Source organism: Solanum stenotomum, chromosome 9, assembly GCF_019186545.1.
Source record: "Solanum stenotomum isolate F172 chromosome 9, ASM1918654v1, whole genome shotgun sequence".
Classification (NCBI taxonomy): Eukaryota; Viridiplantae; Streptophyta; class Magnoliopsida; order Solanales; family Solanaceae; genus Solanum; species Solanum stenotomum.
The window spans coordinates 40,216,495-40,236,663 of NC_064290.1; the positions used below are offsets into that span (position 1 = coordinate 40,216,495).

At 39.1% G+C, this 20,169-nt stretch overlaps 1 protein-coding gene across 1 annotated transcript; it reads right to left on the reverse strand.

Moving 5' to 3' along the window:
* Positions 1–17,948: 17,948 nt before the first annotated feature.
* Positions 17,949–19,512, reverse strand: LOC125877522 (uncharacterized). The gene is made up of 2 exons (XM_049558792.1): positions 18,953–19,512; positions 17,949–18,504 (listed from the first exon to the last, which is right to left on the reverse strand). The coding sequence occupies exons 1-2, from the start codon at positions 19,510–19,512 to the stop codon at positions 17,949–17,951; spliced, it is 1,116 nt and encodes a 371-aa protein (XP_049414749.1).
* Positions 19,513–20,169: the final 657 nt, after the last annotated feature.

Consider the following 20,169-nt stretch of genomic DNA (forward strand, 5'->3'; position numbering starts at 1 on the left):
ACATATAATTGAACAAAGCAAATAAGCAATGATATAATCGGAACATGATATAAATATTGAATGCTGAGACAACTTAATGCAGTGACCAATTTATAACATTCTGAAACAGAATGCTAGATATACTGATAAATGGTCAATGCTATAAAATCTGACTTAACTGTGGGAGCTACTAATAACCAATAATAAAACCACATGAGCTAAATGTGGAATCCGATGTATACCCCCCATTGAGAGGACCCAATATACCCGGCCAAAGGTATAGAGGCATGCTGGCATGATCACTAAAATGATGCCTACAGAGGGGACTTACAACCTACGTGGCTCGTAGTTTTGGGACTAATTGGGTACATTGAACCCTAGTGCAACTCAGTATTATGTGACTCCCAATTGATTAAGTAATTAACACATTATGACTGAATTTATGTCAGTTACTGGATAGCTCAAACTGGACATGCAAACTTAGTATGCAACAATTAACTGATATTTATCAATTAATAACAGAGGCATGTATAACTGAATAACTGAAATATTTGACCTAACAGGTGTAACTCAAGAACTAAAGAAATACATAGCTAGGATTCTGGAATTCATGCAATAAACTGAATATTAACATACTAATATGATTTGGATCATTCTAATAGATACGAATTCAATAATTCTAACATTTAAGAAACCCTAGGTCTAATCATAATAAAGGAATCAAGAAACTGACTGAAAACTAGGGACTTAATGGGTGAAAGAAACCCACTAGTGAAATCTCACATACCTGGTGACGAATTTCACGGAGAAATCTTTAGATTTTGGGGATGGAACTAATGGAACCTTGCTGTGTTCTTGAACTAGGGTTCTTGACTTCTCTTCTCCTCTTACGCTCTAATTTTTCTAAGTTTTGATTAATGATTTGACTTAGGTAAGTTCTAGTTATGTTTCTAGGCTTAAACTGACTAAAACCTCATAATTTAGGGTGTAAACGACGTAGCTTAGGGGTCCAACAAAATAGGAAAAGACCAAAAGACCCCTGACTTAACTGCTGTCGGAGTGATCAAGTGATGGGACCTACGGTCCGTAGATTGGAGTCGTAGGTCAAGTTTTTCCAACAAGGCTTCACTAAAACGAGCATAACTTATTACTCGGAGGTCGGATTATAGAAAACTCGGTGGCGTTGGAAAGACGATTCAATTATCTACTATATAATAGGTCATGGAACACATAATTCATTTAGTGCTAAGAGTTATGACCATTTGAAGTTGACCCAATCAACAATTTTCCTCTAACTGGTTACTGACCCTCACCTACGGTCAGACCTATGGATCGTGGATCGAACGATGGTCCGTGCTGGTCGTCCATCATTTTTGTCAGAGGTTGTATAAAGGGGGCCTCGATCCATAGACACAGACCACGGACCGTTTTCTAACCTACGGACCGTGGGTCTGTTCGTGGGTTGAGACTAAGATGATTTTCTGAGTTGGGTTTAAGGAGGGGATGCAATGGTGAACCACGAACCACCAGTATGGCTAGTGGTCTGACCTACAGTCCGTGGATGGCAACTGTGGGTTGCACCTGCAACTTCTAAAAATTTGCATGTTTTGTCTGTTTCGGATATAGAGTGTTACATTATCTCTCCCTTGGGACCATTTCTCCTTGACTGAAGACTAAACTAGCTGAAATAGAGGGAGAGGGCTGTTATCCCTACCACTAAACACTGAGAATTGAATTTCTGACTGAACTGAGTTCCAAAAACATGCAAATACGCTGAAAATGCAAGTACAAACTGAAGGAGCATATTTCTAAGACTGAATTTTACGCATGAATAACTGAAAAACTGAAGAGGAACTATTACCTCAAGCTGGATTGGAATCGGAAGGAAAGAGATGAGGATACTTGGCTATCATGGCCGCTTCTGCTTCCTAAGTAGCACCCTCTACGGACTAACTCCTCCACCAAACCTTGACTGAAGCGACTTCTTTGTTTCTCAACCTTCTACTTTGACGATCAAGAATCTCAACTGGTACATCCTCATAATAAAGGTTATCTTATAGCCACAGTCTCTAACAGCACTACGGATGCTAGATCACCCACACACATCTTCAAAACTGAAATGTGAAAAACTGGATGCACTGCTGCTAAGTCTGCTGGCAAAACTAACTTACAAGACACTTTACCAATCCTTTTCAAGATCCGGTAAGGGCCTACATATCTGGGACTAAGCTTCCCTTTCTTTCCAAATCTCATCACCCCATTCATAGGTGACACTTTTAGGAAAACCCAATCATCAACTTGGAACTCTAGTTCCCTTCTTCTCACAACTGCATAAGACTTCTAGTAACTCTGGGCAGTCTTAACTCTATCTCTAATGAGTTTCAGCTTCTCCATAGCATCAAAGACTGAATCTGGTCTTATCAAGGCTGCTTCACCTACTTCAAACCAACCAACTGGAGATCTACATCTACGCCCATACAATGCCTCATAAGGGGCAATCTAAATGCTGGAACGGTTACTATTGTTGTAGGCGAACTGAATAAGAGGAAGGTGATCATCCCAACTACCCTTGAAGTCGATCACACAGGCTCTCAACATGTTGTCATACCCCGAAATAGGGGGAGTAACTGCCACTCGATACCATAATACATGGAGTTACCCACTAAACCATAGTAGCTCAACCAAACTTGTGAGGCAAAACGATTGGGCAGCACAACCTCTAAAAGGTGAAGCCCCGACCTAAAGGTCATGACCTGAAAGAGAATAACCATACAAACAATGGTAGACAAACCGAAAAAATAAATAAAGATATACTATCTAGCCGACGAGGCCACAACCATAAACATACCTACTTACACACACACCTATATATATATGCCAAGACTATTTGCTGGAGGTTGAAACATACAAAAAGAAAACCCAGAATATAGTGTCCACAATAGCCTCTATGAGTGACATAAGCACTGTCGGGACAAGGACCTGCCTATACCCAAACTATACAACAAAAGTAAACATCCTCTGATATCCCCAGGATAAGATGGAGCTTACCAACTCACAACTGAACCTGAATCCTAGCGGGTGGGTCAATTAGTGTCGATGCATGTACATGCTCGCACAAAACAAAAAGTAGTGTCCCCAGGCAAAGGGACGCTAGTATGAATAAAAATGTAGTGGTATGTAAAGCGAAAAGTAAAATCATAAACATTTACTGTAAAAGTTTAATAGAGATACCACCTGAAACTGAAACCCAAATAATCTCCATGGCTAACCTTTAGCCCCCTACTACTTAAATATGAATGGCATGCTCGTATAATCATATGTTGTGAATATATATATATATAGATGCAAATGCATGACATACCAAACCAAATGGTAGCAATAGTGGTGCTTTCCGGTAGCGAACCGGCATCATATTCGCCCACTTGTGCCAATCTGTGTCTCACACATATAAATATAGGCAATAGGCCCCATACCTCCCGATTATAGCTAGGGAGTAGAATGCATAGCATGTCATGTCATTGATTTATAACAACTATGAGTTACTGTTGTCACGTTGCCAATCTTGGCCCGTTTGTAGTTTTGTTCTCATAACCCCATAATAACTTTTGTATAACATATAACAATCTCATGGAACTGTATATGTTCTTTCAAATAAGCTTGGAAAGTTAACTCGAATTTTAGAAGGATAATCTAACCTTGTTGATATTCATAGCAAGTTAGGTGACTTACTTAGTTCCTAACTTGGTCCCTAGATAATTTATAGAAGAAATATTTCAAAAACCAAGTGTTCAAATAGTTTACATTTAAATTATATTTGAGAGTTTTGAAGGTCGTGAGCTACTTTAAAGTTTTTCTTTAATAATAACCTTAGTGGAGAAAGAGAGTTGGTCATAAGTAGTAAGGGTCTCGCGTGACATTTTAATTCACATCACCCAAGGAAGAATACAAATTCATACGTGCGGACATATAATCAAGGAAACTGATAAAATGACGTGTAGATGTCAAACACTCTATTTATCCAAACGAGTGAAATATCAAAATAATAGAATCATGAAAGTAATTCAGCTGAGATCCCAATGCCTTTCACTAAAGGTCTTTCTAGCAAGAGAACAGCAGAATATCACATTCGGCGTTTTAGGAATTTCTGAGGAGTGGTGCTAAACTGATGGACATAGCATCACCTTAACATACCTTTTCGATGAACGCTTGAATGGCCGTAGCTACTTCATAAAAGTTGTTCCTTACGTCCTAAACTTCGGAAACACTATATATACACAGCTTGTACACACCTATAAACAGTTCATAATTGTTCCTAAATTGGCAGATTTGCCAAATGGCCTCAACTTGACGAAATATCCGTAAAACTTCATAAAAACAATCATAAAAAAGTCCCGAGATGATTACCTTAGTTAACCAAGTGCAAACCTTGAGGAAACACCAATAACTACAAATTTATATCTTCAAAAACTTGCTCCAAACGCAGCTTATAGAAGTGGAAAACGATTACCACATGTAAAGATCACGTTTCTAGGCACGAGGGCAATCTTTAATGGTAGAAATCATTGAAAACTGACATTCATCATGCAATTACTCCATATGAACCTTCTCTTAAGCTTTCTTTCTGGTTTGGAAGTGAAATGAAATGTTTTCATTGCTTCAAATGTTGAGTAAGCCAACATACCACATTTTTTACCCAACCCAGATCCGACCCGAATTCTGCCTCGGCAGTCCGTAGTAAAACCCTCATAACATTTTACTCCGATGTCGGTTGGATAAGGGGTTTTGTGCTTTGAAAACTAGACTCATAGGCTTTTTACTTAATGGGTAATATGCCTTCTAACTCTTTGTAAATTGGGAGAAACATCCAAAACATTTGACCCAAAGTTAAGAAAATATTATTAGAGAAACTTCGATAACTTTTGCCGACTTTAGTTTCACTAATTTTATTGACTTCCAAACTTAACATACGACCCTTGTGCTATTATAATACCTCATAACACATTATTCTTAGCAGTTTTTACAGTCACAGGCTTATCCACAAGGTATGGGACAAGTTAAACCTTTCAAACGGGTGAAGTTCTACCCGAGCCATTTCTTTTATCATGAACTTTGTTTGAGGGGTTCCTTTGACCTAAATCTTTAGTTTACTTTCTTGATATTTCCACCTACTTGCAATCTTAATCTCCAATGTATGATACAAAGTCATATACACCTCATATAACCATGCCATACTACGCCACATATATTATGCACGATAAAAGAAAAAGTATGGGATCTTACATTCTCCCCCCTTGTGAACATTCGCCCACGAATGGACTTAAACAATTCCTTGGTTGTATTTTTTTTCTCACCGTACTTTATTTGTGAGTCTATATTTGTTACAGTCGCAAACCTGAAGTTAAATTCTGAAAATCTTAACTACTAAGCTTTCCATAGCTATCTTGTAAGAAGACATATAAATTTCACCTTCAAGCTACTTAAAATATAACTAAGTCCTTGTGAAGAAATAATTGCCAATAATCGAATTGTAGTCTCCCTCTCATTAGATGTGATGCGCAGTACACATCAATGAAAAGGACTTTACCTAGTGCGGCTTTTCAAACATCCTAGGACACTTAAACCTAATGCTCTAATACCAAGTTTGTCACTCCCCGAACAACCCCCGAAACACGGACGCGGGACCTAGGACCACAAGTGATCCCAAGGTAACCCTGCTGGCATAATCATGAGCATACTAAATATAAACTGAACAATAGAAACTGTGCGGAAGCTATAATCATAAACAAAATGAAAAGAAGGGGGAATACCCATATACTATAACTGAGATATATGAAAACTGATGTGTTTCATACAAAGAAGATATCAACTCAATACTAAGTTGAATCTATCTATGTCTGAAAATAGCCTCTAACTGACTAAAAATGCTAGGACAGGCCCCAGCTAAGTCTAGCAAAACTGAAAATAGAGGACTAGAAATACTGAAAAAGAAACTCATGACTATTGTCCTCGGAGAATGAGGACTCGAGATCGGGAATCAATCTAAGCATGATCTAGATGCTGAGAACTTGAACCTATATCATGAGAAGATGTAGCGCAGAGTATACGTTAGTACTTGAAAGGTACTAAGCATGCAGGATAGAATACAACTAAAATAACATATAACTGAACAAAGCAAATAAGCAATGATATAATCTGAACATGATATAGATACTAAATGCTGAGACAACTGAATGCAGCGACCAATTTATAACATGCTGAAATAGAATGTTAGATATACGGATAAATGGTCAATGCTATAGAATCTGATTGAACTGTGGGAGCTACTAATAACCGATAATAAAACCACATGAGCTAAATGTGGAGTCCGATGTATACACCCCATCTAGAGAACCCAATATACCCGGCCAAATGTATAGAGGTATGCTGGCGTGATCACTAAAATGATGCCCATATAGGGGACTTACAACCTACGTGGCTCGTAGTTGTGGGACTAATTGGGTACATTGAACCCTAGTCCAACTCGATATTATGCTACTCCCAATTGATTAAGTAATTAACACATTATGACTGAATTTCTATAAGTTACTGGATAGCTCAAACTAGACATGCAAACTTAGTATGCAACAATTAACTGATATTTATCAATTAATAACTGAGTCTTGTATAACTGAATAACTGAAATATCTGACCTAGCATGTGTAATTCAAGAACTAAAGAAATTCATAACTAGGGTTTGGAATTCATGCAATAAACTGAATATTAACATACTAATCTGATTTGGATCATTCTAACAGCTACGAACCCAATAATTGTAACATTTAAGAAACCCTAGGTCTAGTCATAATAAGGGAATCAAGAAATTGACTGAAAAATAGGGACCTAATGGGTGAAAGGAACCCACTAGTGAAATCCCACATACCTGGTGACGAATTTCACAGAGAAATCTTTAGATTTCGGGGATGGAACTGATGCAACCTTGTTGCGTTCTTGAACTAGGGTTCTTGACTTTTCTTCTCCTCTTACGCTCTAATTTTTCTAACTTTTGATTAATGATTTGACTTAGGTAAGTTCTAGTTATGTTTCTTGTCTTAAACTGACTAAAACCTCATAATTTAGGGTCTAAACAACGTAGCTTAGGGGTCCAACAAAATAGTAAAATACCAAAAGACCCCTAACTTCACTGTTGTCGGTGTGATCGACGGACAGGACCAACGGTCCATTGATTAAAGTCGTAGGTCAATTTTTCCTGACATGATTTCACTAAAATGAGCATAACCTTTTACTCGGAGGTCGGATTTTAGCAAACTCGATGGCGTTGGAAAGTGGATTCAGTTATCTATCATATCATAGGTTATGGAATACATAATTCCTTTTTTGCTAAGACTTATTACCATTTGAAGTTGACCCAATCAATAATTTTCCTAACTGGTTGCTGACCCTCACCTACGGACCGTGAATCGAACAACGGTCCGTACTGGTCGTCCTTTATTTCTGTCAGATGCTGGGTAAAGGGGGCCTCAATCCATGGACACAGACCACGGTCTGTGGTCTGACCTACGGACCATGGTTCTGTCGGTGGGGTCGAGACTTAACAGACTTTCTGAGCTGGGTTAAGGGAGGGGTTGCAGTGGTGAACCACGGACCACCAGCACGGCCAGTGGTGTGACCTATGGTCATTGGATGCCAACCGTGGGTTGCACCTGCAACTTCTCAAAATTTGCATTTTTTGTTTGTTTCGGATACGGGGTGTTACATTATCTCCCCCTTGGGACCATTCTTCCTCGAACGAAGACTAAACTAGCTGAAATTGTAACATCCGACAGTTTAAAATAAATATGAAGAAGCTTGAAATTGGAAATAGTCATTTTTGGAAAAAAATTCAGAATCTGGAAATTCGGCCTAGTGTGGAATCAATGAGTTTTTGGCCAACTTTGAGCAGTCATAACTCCTAGCTCAGGTTGATCCAGGAGTAGTTCTAGTTATGTTTGGAAAGCCCTTGGAACGATCTTTCCAATGCCACCAAGTTTGCTCGATTCCGAGTTCGTATGAGCAAGTTATGCCCTTTGAAAGTTGGGCAGTTGGCAGGGAGTCCGTCCGGAAATTTAAGGGCATTTTGGTCTTTTCACAAATCATTTCTTTTGAGGTTATATTGTTGTGTTAGGCTGATTGTGGATCATTTTTGTTCCATTTTAAAAGAGTAAGAGTTAGGGTTCTTGAGTGAAGAAGAGAAGAAGAGAAGAAGAAGAAGAAGAAGAAGTGGGAGCTAGGGTTGTGGATGCAAGCCGTTTTCTTCATCAAATTTCTTGGGGAATCTTAGTAAAGGTATGGGAGTTCTTTATCTAGGGCAATCTATCACCCTAGAGCCAATTTCAAATGGTTTTCAACTTTTTCAAAGTTTGTGAAAAAGTCTAATTTCTACTCAAACTCAAGGGTTCTTGCATGAAACGATTTCAAATGATAAGTTATGATATTATTGATGTTTATTTGATGTTTTAAGGTGAAAAACTCCATGAATCCTTGTATTCTACAAAACCCCAAAATGTGTTTATGAAGTGGGTCTATTTCTATAAATTCAAAGTTGATGGAATTATGTGTAAAGTGAATTGTATTGATGTCTCTTGTGTTGTTTAATGTTTATTCATGATTAATTGTTGATAATGGGTGAATTAAGGGTGGTAAGCCTTATGGGTGAAGTATTGGTGATTGCTTGGATTTTTGGTGATTTTGGCTATGGCTTTGAATTATGGTAAGAAAGCTTGAACTCTCTTTATTGAATTAATTGTTGTTGGTAGGTTGAATCCACCTTTGGTGGAAGTGTTATATCTTGTTCTTGTGTGGTATTATTGTGAATTGTAGCCATGAAGGCATTGGGGAAGTTGTTGCATGATGTTGGAATATTGTATTATTGTGAATTGAGGCCATGAAGGGCATTATATGAGTGTTATTGTATTGTTATATTATTATATATAAATGAGGCTATATGTAAAGTCCTATATGAAGCTATATGTAAAGTTTTATGTGAAGCTATATGTGTGAAGGTATGATGTGAATGAGTTTATGTGATCTTGTGATGATCCTATGTAAAGTGGATAGCATTGTGAGTTAAAGTATGATTTCTCATGATGTATATATGAAATGATGTTGGATTATGAAGTATCCTTAAATGAAAATGTTGTGACTTGGTTGGTAGACTAAAGTGTCCCTCCTTGTTACTTAAAGTCTTGAATGCATGAATGTGTGAAATGGGCAGAACTAAGAAATGGTGCCCTTTCTATAAATGCTAAAAGAGGAATTCTAGGCCAAGACTTGAATCGGCAAAACTAAGAAATGGTGCCCTTTCATAAGTCTAGCTTTCCTAAGTAAATGTAAAACCATGAAATCGGTAGACCTAATGGTGGTAGCCCTTCTCATGTGTGAAATGATGAACCTTGGACCGGCAGGCTTAAGGCACCCTTAATGAAAAATCGGTAGGCCTAAGGCACCCTTCCAGGGGGATTTAATGAGCTATCCTTATGAACCTTGATTGGCCATGACTAAGAAATGGGGCCTTTCTTGGGAAGAGGTACTATGAGTTGGTTGAACTAGAAAAGGAACCTTCTCTAAGTACATATGTGATTGAATACTCTATGGGAAACAAGGCTAGCACCGAGTGGATGTGGTTAGGAAGGTGGCCTAGTTGAGTATGAGATTAGGCACAATGAACTTCCTTGGACATCCCCTAAACCATGTGCCTACATGGGTTGCTTACTAGTTCTACCTTTGGCAAGTAGAACAACCTCCACGGAGTAGGATAGACTCCGGATTCCATACCTAGCTAGTATGGTCTATGTCGGTTATGCCTATTCCCATCATGTGGGATGTGCACTCTAGTTATTGGATAGGTTCTACAACGTGTAGGTAGTAGTATGGGATGCTATCTACACATGGCACGAGTAGGCTTTGAAGATACTAAAGTGAGTTCCCTAAGTCTAACGACTATTATGTGAAAGTCCCCTTATGTGCTTGAATGTCTCCAAAATGGTTTCTTAAAGAATGTTGGCCTATTGATGTTATGTTGTAAAGGAAATGTCCTTATCTAAGGTAATCTTGAGGAACACTTAAGTGTGCTTGAAGAGGTTGTATGGGCGGTCACTTCTTGTCTTACTCAAGTGTGTCTTAAGATTATATTAGGTAGAGGTCCTATGGTAATGAAATGACATGTGTTCTTTTAAAGTTAAGCATGAGTTGTATATGGACATATGTTGATTATATGTATGGTGGGCTATGGTCTTATATGTTAATGTTGACTTGTATTATGTCTCTTATACTTGTAAAGGAAAGGTTTTATCAAATTGATATGAAAGCATTTATTCTTTGAAAATGTCCTTTTTGACATGTTTTTGCATGGTCTCCATACTTAGTACTTAATTGTGCTAACCCCTTTCTTTCCCTTTTTTGAACTAAAGTGTAGGGATTTGGAGAAGATGACATGTCATGGCTTTGATAGGTTTCTAAGTGTTGAAGATGAAGACTTGGTGAGTCCTCATAGATTCGAGGACAATACCCAATACGTTCTTTTATGTCTTTTAGTATTGTTTAAGTTGTGTACGGGATTAGTCCCGAAATTTGTACTCTAAAGTATTAGATGGTTTTGAGACATCATGTATAAAGTCTAGAAAGTCTTCCGCTTGCTATTGTTTTTTTTTATGAAATGTTTTCTTGGTAAAGAAAGTTTTTAATTCCTTATGGTTTTAGTGTCTATGCGATGAATGAATGCTAAGAGGCTTGTATTAGACCTCTTCGAGGTCGAGTACGCCGGTTACGACTAGGGGGTGCTCCCGGGTCGTGACAGAAATGGAGGGAGAGGGCCACAATCCCTACCACAAAACACTGAGAACTGAATTTCTGACTGAACTGAGTTTCAAGAATACGCAAATTCGCTGAAAATGCAAGTACAAACTGAAGGAGCATTATTCTAAGAATGAAGTTTACGCATGAATGACTGAAAAACTGAAGAGGAACTATTACCTCAAGCTGGAGTGGAATCGGAAGGAAAGAGGTGAGGATACTTGGCTTTCATGGTCGCTTCTGCTTCCTAAGTAGCTCCCTCTACAGACTAACTCCTCCATCAAACCTTGACTGAAGCGACATCTTTGTTTCTCAACCTTCTAATTTGACGATCAAGAATCTCAACTGGTACATCCTCATAATAAAGGCTATCTTTTATAGCCACAGTCTCTAATGGGACTACGGATGCTGCATCACCCACACACATCTTCAAAAGTGAAATGTGAAAAACTGGATGCACTGCTGCTAAGTCTGCTGGCAAATCTAACTTACAAGACACTTTACCAATCCTTTTCAAGATCCGGTAAGGGCCTACATATCTGGGACTGAGCATCCCTTTCTTACCAAATCTCATCACCCCCTTCATAGGCGACACTTTTGGAAAACCCAATCATCAACTTGGAACTCTAGTTCCCTTCTTCTCACATCTGCATAAGACTTCTAGCGACTCTGGGCAGTCTTAATTCTATCTCTAATGAGTATCAGCTTCTCCATAGCATCAAGGACTGAATCTAGTCCAATCAAGGCTGCTTCACGTACTTTAAACCAACCAACTGAAGATGTACATCTACGCCCATACAATGCCTCATAAGGGGTCATCTGAATGCTGGAATGGTAACTATTTTTGTAGACGAACTCAATAAAAGAAAGGTGATCATCCTAACTACTCTTGAAGTCGATCACACAAGCTCTCAACATGTTTTCACACCCCGAAATAGGGGAAGTAACTGGCACTCGATACCCTAATACATCGAGTTACCCACTGAAACATACTAGCTCCACTAAACTTGTGTGGCAAAAAGATTGGGCAGCACAACCTCTAAAAGGTGAAGCCTGAACCCAGAGGTCATGACTTGAAAGAGAATAACCATACAAACAATGGTAGACAAACCGAAAAAATAAATAAAGATATACTATCTAGCCGACGAGGCCACAACCATAAACATACCTACTTACACACACACCTATATATATATATGCCAAGACTAATTGCTAGAGGTTGAAACATACAAAAAGAAAACCCGGAATATTGTGTCCACAATAGCCTCTATGAGTGACATAAGCACTGTCGGGACAAGGATCCGACTATACCCAAACTGTACAACAAAAGTAAACATCCTCTGGTAGCCCCAGGATAAGATGGAGCCTACCAATTCACAACTGAACTTGATTCCTAGCGGGTGGGTCGATTAGTGTCCCTGCCAGTACCTGCTCGCACAAAACAAAAAACAGCGTCCCCAGGCAAAGGGACGTCAGTATGAATAAAAATGTATTGGTATGTAAAGCGAAAAGTAAAATCATAAACATTTACTGTAAAAGGGTAATAGAGATACCACCTTAAACTAAAACCCAAATAATCTCCATGGCTAACCTTTAGCCCCCTACTATTTAAATATGCATGGTATGCTAGTAAAATTGTATGTCGTGAATAGATGTATATATATATATATATATATATATATAGATGCAAATGCATGACATACCCAACCAAATGGTAGCAATAGTGGTGCTTTCCGGTAGCGAACCGGCATCATATTCGCCAACTTGTGGCAATTTGTGTCTCATACGTATAAATATAGGCAATAGGCCCCATACCTCCCGATTATATCTCGGGAGTAGAATGCATAGCATGTCATGTCATTTACTTATAACACCTATGAGTTACTGTTGTCACGTTGTTAATCTTGGCCNCTAGTAAAATCGTATGTCGTGAATATATATATATATATATATATATATATATATATATATAGATACAAATGCATGACATACCCAACCAAATGGTAGCAATAGTGGTGCTTTCCGGTAGCGAACCGGCATCATATTCGCCAACTTGTGGCAATTTGCGTCTCATACGTATAAATATAGGCAATAGGCCCCATACCTCCCGATTATATCTCGGGAGTAGAATGCATAGCATGTCATGTCATTTACTTATAACACCTATGAGTTACTGTTGTCACGTTGTTAATCTTGGCCCGTTTGTAGTTTTGTTCTCATAATCCCATAATAACTTTCATATAACATAGAACAATCTCATGGAACTTTATATGTTCTTTCAAATAAGCTTGGAAAGTTAACTCAAATTTTAGAAGGATAACCTAACCTTGTTGATATTCATAGAAAGTTAGGTGACTTGCTTAGTTCCTAGTTCCTAGATAATTTATAAAAGAAATATTTCAAAAACCAAGTGTTCCAATAGTTTACATTTAAATTATATTTGAGAGTTTTGAAGGTCGTGAGCTACTTTAAAGTTTTTCTTTAATAATAACCTTAGTAGATAAAGAGGGCTGGTCACAAGTAGTAAGGGTCTCGCGTGACATTTTAATTCACATCACCCAAGGAAGAATACGAATTCATACGTGCGGACATATAATCAAGGAAACTGATAAAATGACGTGTAGATGTCGAACACTCTATTTATCCAAACGAGTGAAATATCAAAATAACAGAATCGTGAAAGTAATTCAGCTGATATCCCACTGCCTTTCACTGAAGGTCTTTCTAGCAACAGAACATCAGAATATCACATTCGGCGTTTTAGGAATTTCCTAGGAGTGGTGCTAAAATGATGGACGTAGCATCGCCTTAACATACCTTTTCAATGAAGGCTCGAATGGCCGTAGCTTCTTCACAAAAGTTTCTCGTTACGTCCTAAACTTCGGAAACACTATATATACACAGCTGGTACACACTTATAAACAGTTCATAATTGTTCCTAAATTGGTAGATTTGCCAAATAGCCTCAACTTGAGGAAATGTCCTTAGAACTTCATAAAAACAATCATAAAAGAGTCCTGAGATGATTACCTTAGATAACCAAGTGCAAACCTTGAAGAAACACCAATAACTACAAATATATATCTTCAAAAACTTGCTCCAAATGCAGCCAATAGGAGGGGAAAACGATTACCACATGTAAAGATCACGTTTCTAGGCACGAGGGCAATCTTTAATGGTAGAAATCATTGAAAATTGACATTCATCATGCAAGTACTCCATAGGAACCTTATCTTAAGCTTTCTTTCTGGTTTGGAAGTAAAATGAAATGTTTTCATGGCTTAAAACGTTGAGTAAGCTGACATACCACATTTTTTACCCGACCTGGAACTGACCCGGATTCTGCCCCGGCAATTCGTAGTAAAACCGTCATAACTTTTTACTCCGATGTCGGTTGGGTACGGGTTTTGTGTGTTGAAAACTAGACTCGTAGGCTTTCGATTTAATGGGTGATAGGCCTTCTAACTCTTTGTATATTGGGAGAAAACATCCAAGACATTTGACCCAAAGTTAAGAAAATATTATTAGAAAAACTTCGATAACTTTTGCCAACTTTAGTTTCACTAATTTTCTTGACTTCCAAACTTAACATACGACTCTTGTGCTATTATAATACCTCATAACACACTATTCTCAGCATGTTTTACACTGACAGGCTTATCCACAAGGTATGGTACAAGTTAAACCTTTCAAACGGGCGAAGTTCTACCCGAGCCATTTCTTTTATCATGAACTTTGTTTGAGAGGTCCCTTTGGCCTAAAACTTTAGTTTACTTCCTTGATATTTCCACCTACTTGCAATCTTAATCTCCAATGTATGATACAAAGTCATATGCACCTCATATAACCATGCCATACTACGCCACATATATTATGCACGATTAGAGAAAAAGTACGGAATTTTACATTCTCCCTCCTTATGAACATTCGCCCACGAATGGACTTAAATGATTCCTTGGTTTTATTTTATTATTTTTCTCACAGTACTTTATTTGCGAGTCTACATTTGTTACAGTCGCAAACCTGAAGTTAAATTCTGAAAATCTTAACTACTAAGCTTTGCATAGCTATCTTGTAAGAAGACATATTAATTTCACCTTCAACCTACTTAAAATATAACTAAGTCGTTGTGAAAAAATAATTTACAATAATTGAAATGTGACTCACCTTATGTCGTAAACAGTTGGGGGTACTCCTTCCTCATTTCCTCTTTCGCTTCCCAAGTCGTTTCCTCGACGTTGTTATTTCTCCATAACACTTTCACAGAAGCTACAACTTTATTTCGAAGCTTTCTTACTTGCCGATCTACAATCGCTATTGGTACCTCTGCATAAGATAAATCGTCAGCGATACAAATATTTTCAATGGGCATAATACGTGAAGGATCTGCAATGCACTTCCGCAACATAGAAACATGAAATACAGGATGAACTGCTTCTAATTCTGAAGGAAAATCAAGCTCGTATGCCACCATACCGATCTTCCAAAAAATATTATACGGTCCAACGTACCTAGGACTGAGCTTCCCTTTCTTTCAGAATCGCATGATGCCCTTCATAGGCGATACTTTCAGGAACACCTAATCTTCTACTTCAAACTCTAAGTTCCGTCGACGAACATCTGCATAAGACTTTTGTCGACACTGTACTGTATGAAGCCGATCTCTAATAAGATTAACCTTTTCAATCACTTGTTGGACTAGATTGGGACCTAGAAAGTTTGCTTCCCCAAGCTCAAACCAACCGATTAGGGACCTACACTTCCACCCGTATAGTGCTTCATAAGGGGCTATCTGAATACTAGCTTGAAAGTTGTTATTATAAGCGAACTCGATAAGAGGTAGATGTTGATCCCAATTTCCTTTAAAATCNTGAAAGCTGTTATTATAAGCGAACTCGATAAGCGGTAGATGTTGATCCCAATTTCCTTTAAAATCCAACACAGAAGCATGTAACATATCCTCAATCGTTTGAATAGTACGTTCTGCCTGTCCATCAGTTTGTGGATGAAAAGCGGTGCTAAGATTTACCTGAGTGCCTAGACCTTTCTAAAACGATCTCCAAAAATGTGCTGTAAATTGAGCTCATCGATCTAAGATAATAGATAATGGAACTCCGTGAAGGCGAACAATCTCGTGAATGTAAAGCCTAGCATAATCTTCAGCTGAATATGTCGACCTAACTGGCAAGAAATGAGCAGATTTTGTCAGCCTATCGTTAATTACCCAAATGGAATCAAACCTTCGTGGAGTGCGAGGCAAACCAATGATGAAGTCCATATTTATCATATCCTATTTCCATAACGGAAGCTCAATATACTGGGTTAGGCATCCAGGCCTCTGATGCTCTGCTTTAACTTGTTGACATTTGGGACATTCAACTACCATCTTCGCAATATATTTTTTCATGACATTCCACCAATATATCTGTCAAAGGTCCTGATACAACTTTGTCGCTCAAGGGTGAGATGCATATCTAGAATAATGGGCCTCTGAAAGAATATTTGTACGGAGCTTCCCAACTGCCGGTACACATAAGCGACCCTGGTATCTAAGGACTCCATCTCCAGTTAGCTCAAATAAGGGGTGTTGCTGCTGTGGAATCTTTTCCCTCAATTTTCTAAGCTCAGGATCTTCATGTTGCCGTCTTTTCACTTCAGTCACAAAGGAAGATTTTGCCATATTCTTAACGGCAACACCTCCGCCTCCTGCATCTACTAAGCGCACTTGCAAATTAACTAGCTGGCATATGTCTTTTGTAATTCCAGCCTTATCAGCTTCAACATGACTTAGACTACCCATGGACTTCTGGCTGACCGCATCAGCAACAACATTAGCTTTGCCGGGATGATATAAAATGTCAACATCGTAGTCATTTAATAATTCTAGTCATCTCCTTTGTCGTAGGTTCAACTCCCTCTACTTAAGTAAATACTGAAGGCTCTGGTGATCGGTGAACACATCTATATGAACCCCGTATAGATAATGTCGCCAAATTTTTAGGGCAAAGACAACTGCAGCCAACTCAAAATCGTGTATAGGATAATTCTGCTCATGTTTCTGCAACTGTCTAGAGGCGTATGCAATAACCTTACTATGCTACATAAGAACATAACCTAGGCCAAATCTNCCGTATAGATAATGTCACCAAATTTTTAGGGCAAAGACAACTGCAGCCAACTCAAAATCGTGTGTAGGATAATTCTGCTCATATTTCCGCAACTGTCTAGAGGCGTATGCAATAACCTTACTATGCTACATAAGAACATAACCTAGGCCAAATCTTGAGGCATCACAATAAACAACATAGCCCTCATTACCATCTGGAAGAGTTAGGACAGGTGCAGTGGTAAGCCTTTTTTTTAGTTCATGAAAGCTCTGCTCGAATGCCTCGGTCCACTGAAACTTCGTTGCCTTATGTGTCAATTTTGTTAGTGGTGCAGAAATAGAGTAGAATTCCTCCATAAACCTTTGATAATACTCCGCCAAGCCTAAAAAGTTGCGAACCTCCGTTTCATTCAAAGGCCTCGGCCAAGTCATCACTGCTTCAATTTTTTGTCCATCAACCTTAATACCCTCACTTGTAATAACATGACTAAGAAAAGCTACTGAGGTAAGCCCAAAATCACATTTAGAGAATTTAGCATATAACTTGCAATCTTGGAGAGTCTGCAATACAGCTCGCAAGTGGTCTACATGCTCTGTTTCCGACCGTGAATATATAAGAATATCATCAATAAACACAATCACAAATTCATCCAAGAATGGTTTGAAGACCCAATTCATAAGATCCATAAAAGCTGTTGGGGGCATTTGTAAGCCCAAAAGACATGATAAGTAACTCAAAATGGCCATACCTTGTCCTAAATGTTGGTTTTGGGATATGAACTTCCCTGACTCACAACTTATGGTAACCAGACCACAAGTCAATCTTGGAAAAGCATTTGGCACCTTGTAACTGATCTAATAAGTCATCAATCCATGGAAGAGGATATTTATTCTTTATAGTGACTTTATTTAGTTGTCTATAGTCAATACACATCCGCAAGGATCCATCTTTCTTTCGAACAAAGAGCACTGGGGCACCCCATGGGGAAGTACTTCGCATGATAAAGCCTTTATCGAGCAAGTCCTTCAGTTGTTCCTACAATTCTCTTCGTTCTGCAGGTGCCATTCTATATGGAGGAATCGATATAGGTTGCGTATCAGGAAGCAAGTCTATAGCAAAATCAATTTCCCTTTCTGGGGGAATTCCTGGAAGATCATCAGGGAATACCATTGGAAATTCATTCACGATAGGAATTGACTGAAGAGTCATGGGTTCCTTATCAATATCCTGTACATGAACCATATGGTATATGCAACCTTTAGCAATCAACTTCCGAGCCCTAAGGTATGAAATAAACTTACCCTTAGGTGTGGCTGCATTACCCTTCCACTCAAGAACTGGGTCACCTGGAAAGTAAAATTGGACTATCTTTGCACGAAAATCAATATTAGCATAGCAAGCTGCCAACCAATCCATACTTATGATAACATCAAAATCTAGCATAATCAACTCAACTAAAACAGTGGAGGTTGGACGATCATTAATTAATACCGTATAACCCCGATAGACACGACTAGCTAAAATAGAATCGCCAACCGGTGTAGGCACCTCAATTGGTTGTGGCAACAACTCAGATTTCATGTCAATCTTACTAGCAATAAATGGAGTGATATATGAAAATATAGAGCCAGGGTCTATCAATGCGTAAGCAGCTTAAGAAGATATCGTCAATATACATATAACAATATCAGGAGATGCCACTGAATCCTGTCGTCCTGTGAGTGCATAAAAGCAAATCTGGCCACCGCTCGAACATGTACCTCCTTCACCTCTCCCTCTACCACGACCCTGAGTAGGCTATGGTCCTGGTCATGGGGCACGGACTGAGGGTGAAGATGTTGTTGTGGATCCTGAATGCTTAGCTAGATCACCTCTGCCCAACCTCCGGCACCGACTAATAAAATGTCTTGTCTGCCTACAATTACATGCACCTGAACCCTATCTACACTGCCTAGTGTGCGGCTTACCGCATTGTGTACAATGAGGAGTGGGATGTCTTACCTGTACGGAACGATACTGTCGACGACCTTCAGGCTGACCTGAGCTCTGACTCACTACCCGTTGGCTGAGGTGGACATCGATGGAAATGGAGCCTAAAATCACCATGTGGCTCCCTATAAGACCTCATAGTGCGAGCCCTCTTACTCTGCTTCCTATCTTTGCAGGTATCACGAATCCGTTTAGAAAGGTCCTTGGTAGTCTGAGCAAACACCTGTATACGCGAAATATCTACATCATCTGAGAGGGATGCTACCCTACAATCTCTGATCAAATGATCTCCCAAACCATCAACATAACGATGAACTCTAGCACTCATGGTATGTACAATATCTGGTGCATATCTTGCCAAAGAATTAAACTTGTGGCTATAATCCCTCACACTCATGGTTCCTTGCTTCAGTTTGAAAAACTGGTCAAGACGGGCCTCTCGAACTTCCCGTGGTAAATAGTGGGCAAGGAAGGCCTCAAAAAAGTCCTCCCACTCTGCTGGTGGAGCATCAAGTCCTCTATATTTCTCCCATGTCTCATACCAAAGGATGGCTACATCACGTAGCCGAAAAGAAGCCAACTCCACAGCCTCTGTGACAGAGGCATGCATCACCCTCAATACTCTATATATGTGGTCTATAAATTCTTGGGGATCCTCAGTAAGACTAGATCATGTAAATAATGGAGGGACCAAATGAAGAAACTCTCGTACCTTCGAACTTTCCGACCGGTCTCTCTAAATATCTATTCCTGACTCCAGTTATCGCTCATGAATAGAAACCATCCTAGTCAGCAACTGAACTGCCTCTCTCATCTCCTGCTCCCCAGAGATCTTTGGTGGAGAAAAAATAGGTACTGGAGGTCCTGTATCCATAACTTCCTCAGGTACCAATGGAACTGATGAGGCTAGGGGTACTGCATCTCCTCGGGCTTCAATAGGTGCTGGGGAGGTTGGTACTAGGGGTACTAGAGATCCACCTTGTGTTGTGGATCCGAGGGAAATCTATCTCTTTGACCAGGTGGGGAACGGCTAGTACCTTCCCTTGGATCCATACCTATCTCTCGATCTGCCATATCCGGAGCGAGTGTAGCAAGTTAGATAGGAAACATAAAGCATGACTTAGATTTAAAATGTTCTTATACTTTTGCACTATAGCACGATCTATTAGTTTAATGAAATGTAACCATTCCTAAATGCCCTGTAGCCTCTTGATTATAAGTGTGGTACACAACACACCCATAAACAAGACTACTAGACACGGCTTAT